The 17,076-nt window shown below is 39.1% G+C and overlaps 1 protein-coding gene across 3 annotated transcripts in view; it reads right to left on the bottom strand.

Annotated features, from left to right (window-relative positions):
• Positions 1-17,076, bottom strand: part of LOC149239795 (uncharacterized) — a 210,514-nt gene that overhangs the window by 36,790 nt on the left and 156,648 nt on the right. Inside the window, exon 8 of one of the 3 annotated variants that reach the window (XM_089373538.1) lies at positions 16,729-16,817. The exons of the other annotated variants lie outside the window; for them this stretch is intronic. Coding sequence (XP_089229664.1) covers positions 16,729-16,817 — 89 coding nt within the window. The remainder of the gene's footprint in view (positions 1-16,728; positions 16,818-17,076) is intronic. 3 annotated transcript variants of the gene reach the window in all.

Here is a 17,076-nt window from a genome sequence, read left to right as displayed (position 1 = left end):
TTTATGGATGCATTACTTCTCTATGCTTGGTTAAATGCACATAAATTTCATCCCACAAAATCATAATCCTCATAAGTGTTGGATGTTACTTGCTCTAGTAATGTCCTTAGATATGTTTTTGCAAATAAGGACAACAAGGATTTAGCACTTCGACCGTAATTGTCATCTTCTTGTTAAAGTTAGTCGTAGCTTGAGAAGGTCTTCTACATAGGTTTGGTGTCTTAACATGTATAAGACATAATTTGCATCTTCTAAGTGTTTGCTGGGTAGAGTAAGTGATTTATGTCTTCTTTTCTAAGTCTAATTTAAGAAAAGTACAATAATTTTAATTATTGTGGAGATGATTTATGACTTCTTTCCTAAGTCTAACTTAAGAAAGTAAAATAATTATTGTGGACCATTAAGTTATTTTCTAAGGATAAATAATTTAATTAATAAAGTGACTTAGAAATAATCTCAATCATTGATCTCTGAAATGGTCAACAATAATAATAAAGGAAGCTTAAAAAGGAGCTGAAGACACGCAAAGAGCACAAGTTGAGTGAGCAAGTCATCATTCAGAGCAAACAATTTTCTCTAAATGTGAGTGGCTCAATGGACTAGTGTGTAAAGAAGAAGTGTGAGTGGGTTTGCGCAAATCCATGAGGGACGTGGAGGAGGAGATTGTAGGGGCAAGTTGCTGGAGCGAGATTGAATTTATATGAAGGAGGTCAATTTGCTAGAGGGCCAGGGTTTCCCTAGTGCACATCAGTGGCACGTAAGGAGGGCACGGGTCGAGTTGTTAGCAGAGTAGTTAAGTTGACTTCTCCTTGCCGATTTTATTCAGAGGCTAAATTTTTTGAGGAAAATTTACTCTAGGCCAAATCCATCCTAAGGGAGATGTGTTACACGTTCCGGGATTATGTATTTTCCTTGTATCTGTGTGGGTCGAAAAACACACATTTTCTAGATAATGAAATCATGGAGAATTGTTGTGGGTGATTTTATTTTGCAATGCATGATTGATCTCTTTCGTTTATTTCCGCTAAATATATTTAATTCTAGAAGTTAAAAATACCAATGGTTTTAATTTTCGATGATTAAGTAATTATTTGGGTAAATAAATAATGTGTTGGGGATAAATTAAATTGCCTTTGGGAAAATAAATCTCACTAGTATTAGAAATTTAACATGGTATCGGGGTTATCTAGAAGACTCTGAAAGGGAGATCTAAGATCACTAGGGTTTGCAATAGCAAGCTTTCCCTTTTTGCAGCAACATAATTATTTCTTAAGATTTTGCAGCTGAGTTTTGTGATCGTGGTCGATTTCTGAAGATGGCATCATTGAGTAGTTTGGGCTATGAATATAAGTTGGACACGGTATCAAATTTGAGTCCCTCGAAGGAGCAACTTACCTAGAATCTAAAGATGAAAAGTCTCTAGGATTTAGTGAGTAGAGACGTGCAGGATCCTTCAAATCCAAATCTTGCAATAGAGAATAAGACCAAGGATATGAAAGCAAGCTACATAATTTCGGATGTTGTGAGGGATCATATAATTCCTCACATATTAGGAAAGGAAACCTGAAGATAGATGTGGGTAGCTCTAAACGGACTTTATCAAAGTACAAATGAGAACAAAAACTTCGTGCTAAGGGAAAAGTTAAACATTATTAAAATGAACATATTTGAGACCATGATATCTTATTTCACAAGGGTACAGCAAGCCCGTGATGAATTCATAGTTGTTGGCGAAATTGTGCATGATTCAGAGATAGTCAAAGTTGCTCTAAAGGGGTGTGTAAAGCAATGGTCCACTCGTCTGGATGGGATTCTTGCTCGTCAACAACATCTTGATTGGATCCAGTTATGGGATGACTTAACCAGTTATGTAGTTATTTTCAAGTTTGGCTTGTTTTCTAGTGAAGTTACAAAGCAAATGGGCTTCCTTCCTTATAAATACAAACTGTAGATGGCAACTTGTTTCACATAAACATACCACAAAATGAGTGCCAAAGCACACTCCTATATCAATGATCTAGGTGTAGGGAGTGTGTGTGGGGAGGCTAGAAGGTGAAATATGGATCTTAAAAAACCACTTCCAACCCTAGGACAGTAGAAAATAAAATTTCTAGCAATCTAGAACCTGTACTTTTACACTCTTCAGGTCAAGTCTCACTAAATAATATGCCCAAAAAATTTCCAAGAATAAATATTCAACAAAGACAACTGACGATTATTTATTTTGGAATCTAAATTGATAACAATGTAAATTTGTAATACAGTCTTAAATGCAAGGAACCTTTAAACATTTCTAGATTTTTGTTGTAACAACCACTTAATTGCTTAGATATGTAATAAATTAACTTGATATAGCGTAAAAGATGTGCAAAATATTCCAAATTAAATATATCACAACTTTTGCTAAAATATTATTCAATTTGAAACATTCCAAGTTAAATTAACTTGTTATTTTAACAAGAAACTTCAAAAACAAGAGAGTAAAACAAGAACAACAAAAAATGGAAATAAAAAAATTAGCATTCTGAAATACATGGTTGTTGGAATTTCTTACCTTGTGCCCCAAAAAATTCCTCAAGAGCTGGAATCTGAATCACTCGTCTCTAAGTCAATGTTATCAAGACTACACCAAAGTGATTTGAACCGATCAATTGAATTGTGTTCAAGCAAAAATTGCTTCGAACCGTCGTACCAGACCAAAATTTGTTGGTTCAGTGCCAAAGCAATTACTTTTCAACAAATCGGTTGGTCCAGTACAGAATTAGCCATTTTGGTACCCATATGGACAGTTTCGTACAACTGTGTACGAAGCAACTGTTGGGGCCAAAAATCAACTTCTTTAAAGAAAGAACAAAAAATAAATAAATAAATAAACCTTTTAGTTTGTGAGTTGGCCCGCCAAAAACAAAATCGTAGGCCCCTCTCAAATTTATTTAAATACACTAGCTCCTCCCACCCAGTGTTTTAAAACTAAGTCAGTGTAAATCGGATTCGGCCTGCTAGACCGAGTGAGACCCTTGCCAAGATCGGCTAGATAGAAAAACCAATCGAACGGTCGGTCTGTTACCGAACCGGCCGAGCCGGACACTGATTCGACTTGTTTGGTAATGGACCGGCCAGTTCGGCCAAGCTAGTCCGCGAGGAAAAAATGTGGCAACACGGACTTCAAAATAAATTTATTTTTGGTTTTTTTTTTCTTAATGCCTCTACCCCTCTCCCAAGCCTATAAAACTGACCCAACCCAATAAAAGCGACCCAACACACTCACATTTACTCACAGCTATCTCATTGCATTTGTGTGAGCATTTGTGAGGAGTTTGTGAAGAGTTGAAGTTGGTTTTTGAAGCAGTAGTGAGGAGGAGCCATGGGTTTCCCTATCTGATTTTGATTCAGACTCTAAGCCAGATGATCTTGCCTTGTTTAGTAGCAGTGACTAGTGATGTTTTGCTGTAGAGGCCATTTAGAGTCTCCGTGGTTACGTGTTTTTGTTCTGATCTCTATATATTACATGTATTGGACAGTGCAGTAGGTGTCACCTTGATATAATACAGATATTTGTGAGCATACTTTGATCATATGTTGTCTTATCTCTATATTCTAATGCTTTGAGATTGGAAACATGAAAATCTTTAAAAATATGTTTTTTCATTAAAAAAAAAAAAAAAAAAAATGTATATATATATATTTAATATATTTTTTACAACCACTGAGTCATTGAAATCAACTAGGCCGAGTTGATACTGTGTCAAAGTCGGAGTCGGAGTCGACCCTATTTAAATATGTAACTAGGTTCAATCTTCATAAATGTATTTCAGCCACAATGAAATGTACTTATCAAAAGAATGAAGAAAATATTATTATTATTACTATTATTTATTAAAGCATGGGTTCCATGCTTGGGTCATCATGTTTTAGGTCAAAGTCCCCATTGACGACTTCTAGGATTTATTCCGAGTCATTACAACCATTGTACATTAAAAGAGACCCTTCTTGGGCTTTCAAATCATGTAAAAAGAATTATTTTTTGAGTCAAAAATGAATTTAGTCTCCTCCACACCAAGTCTGCCTCAAGAAGGGTAATTCGAGTTCAAAAATGTAACTAGGTTCAGTCTTCATAATGACATGTCTAATTATGAATTTATGTTATTGATGTAAAGAAGAAAAATAAAATTATTATTGTAATGCTTGTCTCGTGGGTTTCATGAGCAAGGAATTTTATTTTCCGTATGGCTCCCATTGTGAGTCATTAAGATTGGTCATAAAGTCAATATGAATCAATGTCATATATGAAAGACCCTTCTTGGGCATGTTACAAAGGTATATAAGTCAATAGAGTTGTCAAAGTAGCCCTCCAAGACAAGCACAAGTTATCCCTCTTCAAGTCGGCTTTAAGATAAAATGCAAAAATTCATGTCGGCTCACCTAAATTAGAGACACAACTCTTCATATGATCATGCTGGCTAATTACATGGACAGTCTACTATAAATAGGCAGCTTGGCCTATTCCACAGTTATGCAATTCGGATCTCCTCTGTAATTTGGGTATCTACTACAGACAGAAGTTTAGTTGACAGTTGAGGCAAGGAGCTCAGATAAGGGTACAAAGATAAGCTCAGTTTCGGTATTATCTAATTCTGGTTCAGTGCCATCTCAAATGTGAAATCCCGGTGCTATATCACAGTCAAACGTTTTGGTGATACAGTGACATCCCCTCACTGTCTCGGTGCTATATCACAATAAGGATCTCGGTGTAATCTCTCTCACAGGAAAGAGAATTCGGTGCCACCACAAGAAGAAGGTCACAAGTGTGTGACAAGGTGTTATTACACGAAGAAGGTCTCAGTGCTATTACATGAAGAAGGTATCGATGCTACCTCAAAGAACAGTGGCTATGGTTCAATGGTGTGACTTCAGGATTTGGTGCTACTATTGAAGGAGAGATTCGGTATCCTTGATAAACTCAGTGACCACAGAATTCGGTATCATTACAGTGACCTCAATTTGGTGTCATCACATGACCACAGTGATCTCATGTGGTGCAAAATCTGAAGTAGAAGGAACCGAGATAGTAATCGAGAAGGTGGAAGAGGACTTGTGTCTTGGTCTTAGAGTGGCAAATAGGTCAAGGATCTTGGTCTTGGTATTCGTCAATTGGAATCTCTATAAGAAGAATTTGAGTGGGTTTTCCTCTCAAAGGGTGAGAGGTTTTGGCCCTAGTAGATAGCCTACATCATGTGTCTCTTGTCTATTTATATTCATGCATTGGTAGTTGTTTGATGAAGAAGAACACTAATAACTTAAGCAAAAAGAAGATGCTAATCTAATGAAGTTATTTTCATGCATTGGTACTTGTTTGATGAAGAAGAAACCTAATAACTTAAACAAAAAGAAGATGCTAATCTAATGAAGTAAAAGGCACTCACAAGCAGTTACTAGTTAAGAGAAATTACCTAATTCATGATGCCCTAGATTTCTCAACAATTCTACCGCACTGGAAGGTTATATATACAAGGCAATTTGAATTCATTTGGAGCAATTAACTCTCTCACACATAGTTCGATATCTAAAGCTGGAAGTTGGGAAGCGCGAAGTTGGAAAAGCGCTGGAAGGAGAGCTGGAATGGAGTGCGAATTTTTGGAGTAAGATAGAAGACACCAAGATCGAAATTTTGGGCCAACTCTCTCTCACTTGTGAGGTGTATCAAGGGAGATTGAAGTTTTCCTAGTCTAGTCGAAGTTGTTGCTATTGCTACTACTGGGTCAAAGCTGCTACTATATGTTAATGTTGCTAAGTCGAAGTTGCTTTTGAAGGGTTATCATTTGCAAGAAGGATTGAGGGCTGACTTGGTGTGGAGGAAGTCTTTGTTTAGGTCAAGAGTCTTAGATTACCTCGAGAAACTATTGAAGGAAGAATTGTTGACTAGGTTTTCCCCTACATAGGGATTTTTCCCTGGTTGTTTGCCTATATCAGTTGTCCTTGTGTTATTGTTTTGGTAATTCCTTGATGAACTATAAGATAAAAGAAGAACATAAAGATAAAAGCATCACAAGTAATTATCTATATACGAAAATATTTCTGTCTTTCTGATTTTCTAACAGACCCTTGGCTGCTTTTGAATCCAAGTCCGAGTTTTAAAACTATGCTCCCACCCCCTTTTCACTCACTATTCAAGTGAGCTTCCTATATGATCCGGATTTAAACAGGAACATAACAAATTATAGATAAATCCATAAATACAAAGATGCAACGTAAATAATGCCTCATTTCATTAATATGAAATACTGAAATATGCTTACAAACAGAAATGGAAATAAACCAGCTAAGGCGATGGTAGCTTATCTCTGAGGACAAATGTGGTGACTACATGCCTCTGAACTGTGTTACAATGAGGCTCGAAGTCCTAAATATTGTTGAGAAACAATGGAAAACCCTAAACATCCAAAAACCTAACCCTAGGAGATGAAACGCCAAATTGTGGGCCTGTTTTGGGTAAATTGGTACATCAACTTCCCGGGGTCGTAACGATGGCATACGATCTTCGTTTGACGCGCACAATATCTCGTTAGAAAGGTTTATCCGAGGACTACAACTTTGGGAAGAGCAACATCAGTCAATGGACCCATGTTGCTCCCAATTTTCCCAAAATACGTCGTCTAGAGCCTCAAAACGACTCCGGAAGTTCAGGACCCGAAAAACTGCTAAAAATAGTAAATTGTGCTACAATTAAGGAAACTGAAAAACTAAAAGAGATAGTTGTGGGGGTCCAAGTGGGATAGGTGGGTGGCCACCAACATCCACCTGGATCATTCCTCCCCCCTTAGGAAGCAATGGTCCCCATTGCATTGAGTTCCTCCCTGAGATGAGGAAACTTCTGCTGAGCTGGGTCCCTGGTGAGCTGTTCTGCAACCTCTAATGTGTCCAGTAATGGTGGGAAGCATGGTCGAGGGCGGTCCACATTGAACACTCGGTGCAAGCGAAGGAATGGGGAAATGTTGTGCTCCAAAGCATTGTTTCCCACAGCCTTGGTAATGGTGTAAGGACCATGTCGGAGTGGTCTGAGCTTCTGATGGGCTCTTGTAAGGCATTCTTTCTGCAGATGCAACCAGACTTTGTCACCCACTTGAAAGTTGTGTGGTACCCCTGTCGATGAGGAGAACTTGTTCCTGTGTTCTTTCATGACCGTATCCCTCTGCTGCTGCTGCTGCATGGAGGAACCCTTCGTGGGGGTCATGGATGTGGCGACGATCTTCCCCTTACTTTGGGAGCGGACCAGACAGAAAATAAATTTCCTAGTCTGTGAGATGATCTTACTGCATTTCTTAGCAGAGATCAAAGAGGTGGTGGCAGGTGGGGCTACCTCTGGTATCCTGTATAATGAATTACCCAAAGAAATAATAAAAGCGCGAGGCCTTGACTCATACACAGCATGTTGCCTTCATAAGTATGGTTGGCTTAATAGTACATCACAAACATCAAGAGGTGCAACATCACACAGTACCTCATCTGTGAAGGGCTTGATGCTGTAGGGAAGACAGCACTGCTGGCGGACTCGAAGATCTCGTCCTTGGTGAAGCCACCCGATACTGTACAGTTGCAGGTCTGGTGTAGTCGGAAGGCCCAACCACTTCACGACCTCTGCTAAAATGAGGTTCTTTTGGCTCCCACTATCAACAATGAATTGCAGCGACAAACCCTTCACCCACATTTGTGAGTGGAAAAATCACTCCCCCTCCTCTAGATCTTCGGGCTCACTCTTCTGGATCTTGGCGGTGGCAACAATGGCACTGGGCTCCGCGTCAATGATCTGCTTCCCTTTGCCATACCCCTTGTCGGGTTCTGACTCAGGGTCGAAACATGCGTCTGATTCGGAAGCCTTCAACTCGGCCACCAGCGACTGCTTGGTCAGACACTCACTTGTGTTGTGAGTGGGGCTCTTATGTAACTCACACCACTTTCCTGTGTCCTTCGACTTCGTGGTGTTGTTCTTTTCTTGTGGCTTCGACGAGTTTTCTTGGGTCACCCCGTCTTGGCTTTGTCCTTGGTTCTGCGATTTGGGGAAGCCTTTCCCTTGCTTCAAATTCGCAAATCCAAAGTCTCGCTTCTTCTGTTTAAACTTTTGCTCCATCTTGACAGCCTAAGTCACCTGACACGGGGATTTGGGACACGTAGGATTCGAGATTCGTGGTGTCGGATTCGGACACGCTGACCCCCCGGAACAGGACACGTTAGGACACGTTATATATTATTTTATTAAAAAAAAAAAAAAATATATATATATATATATATATATATATATATATATATATATATATATATATATATATATTAAAAATTAGATATTATCATATTTCTTACACAAATTTTATTTAATGATACAAATTTATTGATTTCAAACATAGATCTTCATCTATAGCTATTAGCATGCAGAGTACATACAAAATTCAAATAAATGTCAGTGGTACTGGTCACATAAATGATAAATCTATTAAATATTTAAATCATGATTCATAATTCATAACTGAAAGACAACTTACAACTACAAGATAGTATGATAAACACACTGACAATTGTAGTTTTCTCATTAAGTCATCAAATCAAAATGTGTTACATAGGTAGTGTTGGTGCAATGCCATTGGCAAATGGAAATAGAAAATATAAAACAACTACAGGTATACAAGCCTCAAGGCATCAATCAGCATCAGAATCAGCATCACTGTCCCCATCATCATGGTCCCCACTGCTCTCCTCTGCATCCTCCTCCTCCCCTGTATCCATAGTCGCCTCTACATCTGTTGGTATGGAGGTTGACCCCTCTAAGTCATCAAATCTAACAGGCTCTAGGAATGGATCATTGAGATCCATGTTGGCCAATGCCAACTCAACAGTGGTGTCCAGACCCATATCATTAGGAACAGTGTTACTTGGGAGTGGGAGCGAAAGCGGGGAGTAGGAGCAAAAACGAGAGCGGGAGCGACATATTCAGAAGCTCTTGGTTTGGTGCTCTTGATTAAATACGAGTTCCATACCCTAATACATGACAAAATTCAATGGAAACATTGCAATCCCCCAATCCTAAAATCCTGAAAAATTGATAAGTCTGCTGGATTTTGAATGAAATCTAAAATTCTACTTTCTCCATATGAAATCCAAAGAGGCCGGAACCACTCTCAAACATCCTGAGTCATTTCATGGTAATGTTAAAAATTTAAGTAAAAGGATTAAAATGAAGATTAAGGAGAATGTCACTTTTACTTTAAGAATTTAACATTACCATGAATAGCATATCAATACTAGGGCCTAGACTTGATCATGAAGCTGCCAAAATGCTCTACTCCTTGCTGCAACAGCACAAATCACTTACCAAATGAAAATATTAATGAGCAAACACGCCCTTTTCTTTCCCGCATTGAGCTTAGCGAGTCCTGGAAACCGGACACGTGTCCTAAAATCACGACACGCCCCTGAAAATCGCGGCACGCCCTCGGACACGACGTGTCCTGTGATTTGGACACGAACCCGGACCGAATCGTGTCGGATTCGCCGGATTCGGGATTCGCAAGGGGTTTAGGACGAATCCGATGACTTAGTTGACAGCGTATCAATAAGCCGTGCCGAGCGAGGAGATGTTCATGAACTCCATCTCGTCTTGGACATACCTGTGTAGGCAGCCACAGTGTTTGAGTACCAAATGCAGCTCAGAATCCTTAATACTCAACTTTGTGTGAAGGGTATGAAAAATATTTGTGAACTGCGACACATCTTGGTCCCTTCCTTGCCGCAGCGTGGTCCACTTTATGTATTTGTCCTCATAGCTTTTGACATGGTAATACTGCTCCTTGATGGCGTCCCGGAATGAATTCCAAGTGGGAGCCGCTGAAAACAGTGAGTTCGTGCTTTCATCCTTCTGCTCGCAATAGGTTTCCCACCAATCTTTGACATGGGGGGCTACTTTGAGAAGAGCGAAAATAATCTTTTCCCAACTGAAAAAATCATGAACAGAAAAATACCCTTCTAGCAGATTTAACCATTTATCTATGGCATCTACGTCTATCGGACCCTCGAATATGGGTATTTCAAAGTTAACTTGTACCTTAAAGGGGGTGACGTTTCCAGAGTAGTTGTTTGAAGCAGATGCGTCGCCCCCGGGGTAGCCGCTAAAGGATCTTGGCAAATTTTTCCATCATCGCGTTCCTTTGTCGCTTGAGGGCTTCTTCGAGCAAGATTTTGATAGGATCTCCTGCCCCCTCGTCTTTCTTTTCATCCGCCATGGGAGGCCGTCAAGATTTGCGAGGCTGATCTTGCAAAGGTTCAACTAGATCGAGCCCTAGCTCCTTATATCCCGACCGCGTTGGGGACATGCAAAGAAAAACAATGAAATCGCAGACCGCTCTGATACCACTGATCCGTATTTAAACAGGAACGCAACAAATTACAGATAAATCCATAAATACTAAGATGCAGCATAAATAATGCTTCATTTCATTAATGTGAAATACTGAAATATGCTTACAAACAGAAATGGAAATAAACCAGCTCGGGCGATGGTAGCTTATCTCTGAGAAGAGATGTGGCAGCTACATGCCTTTGAATTGCGTTACAGTGAGGCTTGAAGGCCTATTTATTGTTGAGAAACAATGGAAAACCCTAAACATCCAAAAACCTAACCCTAGGAGATGAAACAACCAAACTGTGGGCCTCGTTTTGGGTAAATTCATAATCAACTTCCCGGGGTCATAACTTTGGCATACGATCTTCGTTTGACGCTCGTTAGAAAGATCTATCAGAGGACTACAACTTTGGGAAAAACAAAATTGGTCCCTGGCCCCATGTTGCTCCCAATTTTCCCAAAATACGTTGTTTAGGGCCTCAAAACGGCTCCGGAAGTTCAGGACCCAAAAAATTGCTAAAAATAGTAAATTGTGCTACAATTAAGGAAACTAAAAAACTGAAAGAGACAGTTGTGGGGGTCCAAGTGGGATAGGTGGGTGGCCACCAACATCCACCTAGATCACTATATTTCCTTAATTAAGTTTTTTGAGTGGGTTTTGGAGAGATCTGCAATTTTGCAAGGTTATTTTCAAGAGCTTCTTGTGCAAATTTGGAGAGTTGGTTAAAGGGCTAAGCTGGAGCGAGTTTGTTAGATATATTTGGAGCTACTTTAAGAGATTTTTTCTCAAAAAATTTGGGTAGGATTTAGATAGTTTTAACGGTGATTGAAGGGCCTTTTAGCAATTTTTTGAAATTATTTTGGTTGTTGTTTGAAGATGCAAATGTTGCCAACTTTCGGGAGCATTGTACAAGTATGTTAAGGGACCTAAAATTCTTCTATTTTTCTCTTAAAAATTGTTATTTGTTCCCTAGAAATTAAAAAAATCTAGGACTTTCTACACATATTTCTATATTGTTGTATTTCTCTCTTAAATATTATTGATTTTCACCTTGTCTTGCCTTCCTTACAATCGTGGAGGAGTATTTGAGTCATCCTTAAATCCTCCTATCATTCCCCATTGCATGATCACTGAAGATGATAAACCTAATTTGTTACCTCCTATTGAATGTGATCCTTGCAGCGAACAACTTACTTGTTGGGATCCTCTACGTTGACCATTCGCTAATTTTCCCCCTTGTGCCCCTAAACCCACCATGAGGCATGATAGCACTAAGGAGTCTCTTGAAACGGAATTCATGAGCTTGATCATTGTATCCTCCATCCTCTATTTACAAAAAAGGATTCAATGGTGCAAATTGAATCCACTCCCTTCATCCACAACACCCTTCCACGATGTATGGCTTTCTTATTTTCCGACCACTCACCCTTTTCCCGCATATGATTATTGCAATACCTACTCTTGGATTTATCTCATGGTCGATCATAAGGATAAGAGAAATGATATGGATCTAATGATATGCTATTTAAATTGGTTATACGACTATACTTAACACTTGCATAATATGTTGCACATACTAGAGTAGGACGCATTGTACATTGATTTTGCATAGCTACCATCATCATATGATGTTCTCATGTTAGATTAGAGCACATTTAGATTACATTTTCATCTTAGTATAGATTTACTTTTCTCTATGGATTATTATTTTGATGAAAAATATAGGCGATAAAGTATGCCTAGTGAACATGCTTCCAATAGTTGTTTTGTGGTGTGTAGAACACAGCTCTCGGTCGTAGAGGAATGTTAGTGTTCTCAAGGCCTCCCATTCGAGTATATGGTTCATGCACTCTACAATGAGTTCATGTCCTAGTTGGAACCAAATGTTACCCGCCAAAAGTGGGTGGCCCCATAAGAGAATTTTTCTCCTAGATTTGTCTTTAGCTGACAGCCCTTGACAGCCACGAGTGTAGCCGATGTATTGTGCCATTTAATCTCCGCTCCCTGAACCAATCGTATGTCCCCTCGCCCATTTGTTGAGAGTGTATGTTTGAAGGTGGGCAATCCAACTATACAGGTATTTTTTCATTGTGCAATTGAGTGCTTATGCTTGTTTTTCCTTGGGCACTTTGGGCATCGATTATTGGGTGAGTTGGAAGAAGGAAGTGTTTCGACTATAGTTGTATTCCCTCCCCTCGAATGGGGGTTAATCCTTAATCCTAGTCCTGTGGGATCTCCCCTATTAGCTTATAACTTTAGGAAGGGTGCTTCTTTGGAAACCCCAACTTTGGTAGTGTGATCTCGTCTTCTTGTTTCACATTTTTCACTCCCCTCCGCACATTACAAGCCTTATTTCATCAACTTCCCTCTCTAGGTCAACATGAACTCTGGGCCCACAATGCACTACTACGCCCCCTCCCCTTAACACACAAGGCAGCCCAATAAAATAAAGTTTAAAATGTTGAGTCTTTGAGAACTCAGAATACTTTATAGGATTTTTGAGCATACTCCTGAGTTTGTAGGAAACTTGGCTAGTGTATCTCAGTCAGCTGTGTGTGACAAAATCTGTCCCAAGTTTCACCAAAATAGCTGAGTCTAGCATTTACTTAAGTAAATGTTGGACTCGCTGCTTTGGCATTAGACATCTTAGTATCTTACAATGTTACATGTAAATTCTTATTTTATGTCTGAATTTTTGAAATAACTTATAAAGTTATAAGTAGCATAAACATGTCATTCATGCATGCCGTATCCTAGTATGTATTTTCAAAAATAGTTTTTTTTATTAAGAACCCGAAGAACCCAAAGAACCCAACCCGAAGAACCCAAGAACCCATTAAAGGAAAAGAACCCGAATTTTTTTTTTGAAGAACCCGGTTCTTCATGTAAGAACCTGGTTCTTCTGGGTTCTTCTGGGAAGAACCCGTACCCGAATCCGGTACTTAGATGCGGGAACCTGGGACGGGTTCGAGAACCCCACCCCCAGGTGTGGGAACCCGTGCAACATAGGTCTTTTCTTTCATTTGCAGACACATGAGACCAACAGTTGTGCCCCAAACCCACTTTGGGGTCCCACATGATGACTTGCATGGAAAACGAGGGATTATCCCTTCATTCAACTTTATTTGGAGCCTTCTCTCTCATCATGGCACCTAGAGGACTCAACGTGGCCCTCCAACAGCCCTACATCATCATGATGTCATCAACTCGGCTTGCATATGGGTGGCTAGTTCATAACTTATGATAGCTACTTGATCGACTTGTGACCAAGACTTATTTTTAGCACATTCTTTTATAGTTTGGGGGCTCATTAGGTTAATTCGATTTAGAGAGACCCATATAAATAGAAGTGGATCTCATTTGTGAGAACTCATCATCACTTGGATTCTTCTCTTGTAAAAGAACTCGCACTTTTTCTTTGGAAGCTACGAGAGTATCTTTAATGCACTATGATATTTGGAGCTGATTTTTTATCTTGTCTTGGAGCTACTTCTCGAATATGGATGGATATATTGCATGATTATCTTTTAAGTTCTTTTATTGATGAAATTTCTCTTGAAAATGTCTAATGTACGTAATTGTTGCAACTAATGTAAATGTTATTATGCCCGAATTTTGTTGAAGAATTTTTTCTAGAATCTATTTGATTGGCTCATGCAAATGTTACTCATGATATAACATGCAATGAATATTTCCAGTGACGAAATGTTATTTTTCTTCATGAAACTCCATATTCTAATACTAGGTAATTATTGAGGGATGGTAGCTAGGGCGTGAACTTATGACCTCATTGAGGACAATTTTGGCCAATTTAACGCATCTAAGACCCCATAGCCCAAAGGACTAGGCACTATTCCAAGCATTTTGGTGATCAAAATCCTCTTTCTCCATATTTTCTCCTACTAAATTTCGATCCCTGAAGGTACGGCGGAAATCTAGGGTGATTTTTCAAGAATCCGAGGGTCCAAACATCATGCTCAGGGTCTAAGCTATCTATGCTCCAACTTTGGTGGGCATCCACCTAAGTTTCGTCCATAAAATCTCTTGCCCTAGGAACTACTCTAAGAGGAAAAACCTAGGTCTTTCTCTCTCACCTTGCGGACTTCTTTGAGGGTTGAATGAGCTTAGGATTCATTGGAATAAATCATAAGAAGCCCTTTCTTCTCTCAGGCCTTCACCTTGTGAATACCTATTGCCATCGAGAAACCTCAAAACCCTAAGTCTTGTGCCTTTTTTCTAGGGTTTTTCTTAGAGAGTGTTTTGCTTCTTTGAAGCTTCATACATTTATTGGACCTCTCTTCAAATGAGCTATAGTTCCACCACCATGAACCTTCAAACCTAGAATATCTATTATAGGTGATCACAATCATAGCGGGACTCCTCCCATCAATGAAAATTCATAAAGAGCAGGGGACATTCGTGGTGGCGACAATGGGCCATTGTCCCATTGTTGTCACTTAGTCTAGTAGTTGTCTTGCAAGTTTTCTCCCCTTACGGCCCTGCTAGATTTTGTCGCAGTAGGATGTAGAGTTACTATTTCACCTATGTGATGAAATGGTCGTGAAAGTATGGATTCAAAATGTTGTACAATTAATCACTAATAATGCCTTGAACTATGTTGCAACTAGAAGGATGTTGAAGGAAAAACACCCCATCATTTGGTGAACTCCATGTGCATCTCATTATTTAGACTGCATGCTTGAAGATATTGGGAAAATGGAGTGGGTAAAGAATTGTGTGGAAGAAGCAAAATCCATCACTATATACATCTACAACCACTCACGGGTTTTGAAGCATCCCAGTGGAATGCACAGCTCATCCTCTGTGCGACTAGCATCTAGGGTTTCAGAATCGCAATTGCATACTGTAATCGCTCACTTGTAGGCTCTAGAGAGCGACTGGAAGCTTCACAGTCGCACACATGACTCCCCCTCTATGCGACTAGGACCTAAATGATGGAATTTCAGTTGTCTAAAGATTTCGCTCAGTGACCGTAGTGTTCGACAGTTGACGACCGACAATTACAGTTCATTACAAGCTTCAGAATCGGGATTTTGAGTATAAGCATTGTTGGGTTCATTTTATGGATGTTGTAATTAGTTTTGATGAATAGTTGTATGAATGAAGATATGGATCATTGTACTCTCTTTTGTTGCATTCAATGACAAACTAACAAGAAGAAGAATTTGAAAGGGTTTTCTCCATAGTGGGTTTTGCCCTGGTCTCAGACCAATCCTGGTGTCTCGATGTGTGAATGTTTTTCTTCTATTGTTCCTTTATGTTTCGCTACATTGATGATGATGATATTGTTCTTTCTATATAATTGCATATGTTTTTGAATAATGACATAAATCCAAATAATGTTATGATGTTAGGGGTGAATGTAATCTGTTAATGAAGAAATGCAATTATCAAAGCAAAGAACAATATAGCCCTAAGAAAAATTAACACTAGTGACCAAAAGAGTACTTCCAAGTGTTGTTTCTCATTGGGTTCATCAGTGGTATCATGGTTCAGTAGGAAACAAAACTCAATGGCATGGAGCAGCGCAAAGGTAGAGTATATGGCAGCAAGTCAAGCAGGGTGCGAGGCATTATGGCTTTGCAAGATGCTTATGGTTTATTTGGTCAGAAGTTGACATCAACTACAATATACTGTGATAATCAGAGTTGTATCAAACTCTCTAAGAATCCAGTATTTCATGATCGGTCAAAGCATATTGATATCAAGTATCACTTCATCAGACAATGGGTTCAGTGAGGGGCAATGAAGCTCGAGTATATATCCACTGATGAACAGGTAGCAAACATTCTCACCAAATCACTGGCAAGGGGAAAACATGTATTTTTTAGAGACAGGATGGGAGGGCTGAGAAACACCTTCCCCATTAAGAAGGAATGTTGAAAATGGTACCAAGGAGAGGTGTTACTAGGCTTTTATCTCTTTTAGCCTAGTGAGCACATTAATGGCTTTTGTCTTGATGACATTTATGAGTTATATTAATGTCATGATGGGAAAAAGGTACTTGGAAGTGTTATACCATGCACTTTTTCTAATATTAAAATCACTTGTACTTTATAAAATGACTTTATGTTAAAAGTACTAAGTGTATTTTTCTAATATTAAAGTGAGGAGAAAAATCACTTTATGAGAGAGATTAAAAGGGTACACAACTTAAAAAAGGTACTAGGAGACTTTTAAGGGAGGCTTCTGTGTGTTTTTTCTGAGTGTGTTTTAGCTCAGACTTTGTGTGAGAAAATCCATCTAATAGCCTGTGTGAGAGCCATGCAGACAGACCAAGTTTCTGAGTGTAGAGGAGCCTGTTCAGAAATACATATACCTGTGTACTGTGAGTTGATAGGAGGTCGACTTCTTCACTGAGATGAGAGGACTGTGAGAAGAAAACATCAGCCCAGAAATTACAGTGATCTGAGAAGCAAACAAAAGGGAGATAAGTAGTTTTACTTCTGTTGTGTAATTATTTCCTCAAGAAGCAATAAAATCCTCCTTTGAAGACTGGTTTTCCCCAAGAGGCTGTGGGGTTTTTCCAGGGTAAGTTTGACTAAAAAATAAGTTTCTCTTATGTGTTGAATACTTGCATTAATTTTGCATTAATTATCAATGGTTAAGAAAATGAAAAAGTGTAGATGCAGTTTTTATGTTAGCAATAAATGCATGTAGAATTTAT

The sequence above is a fragment of the Pinus tabuliformis genome, chromosome 8 (genome assembly GCF_031772625.1).
Source record: "Pinus tabuliformis cultivar Carrire ecotype Pingquan chromosome 8, CPIR1, whole genome shotgun sequence".
In the NCBI taxonomy this organism is placed as follows: domain Eukaryota; kingdom Viridiplantae; phylum Streptophyta; class Pinopsida; order Pinales; family Pinaceae; genus Pinus; species Pinus tabuliformis.
The sequence above is the reverse complement of the archived record's forward strand: the minus strand, read 5'-3'. Positions and strand labels throughout refer to the sequence as shown.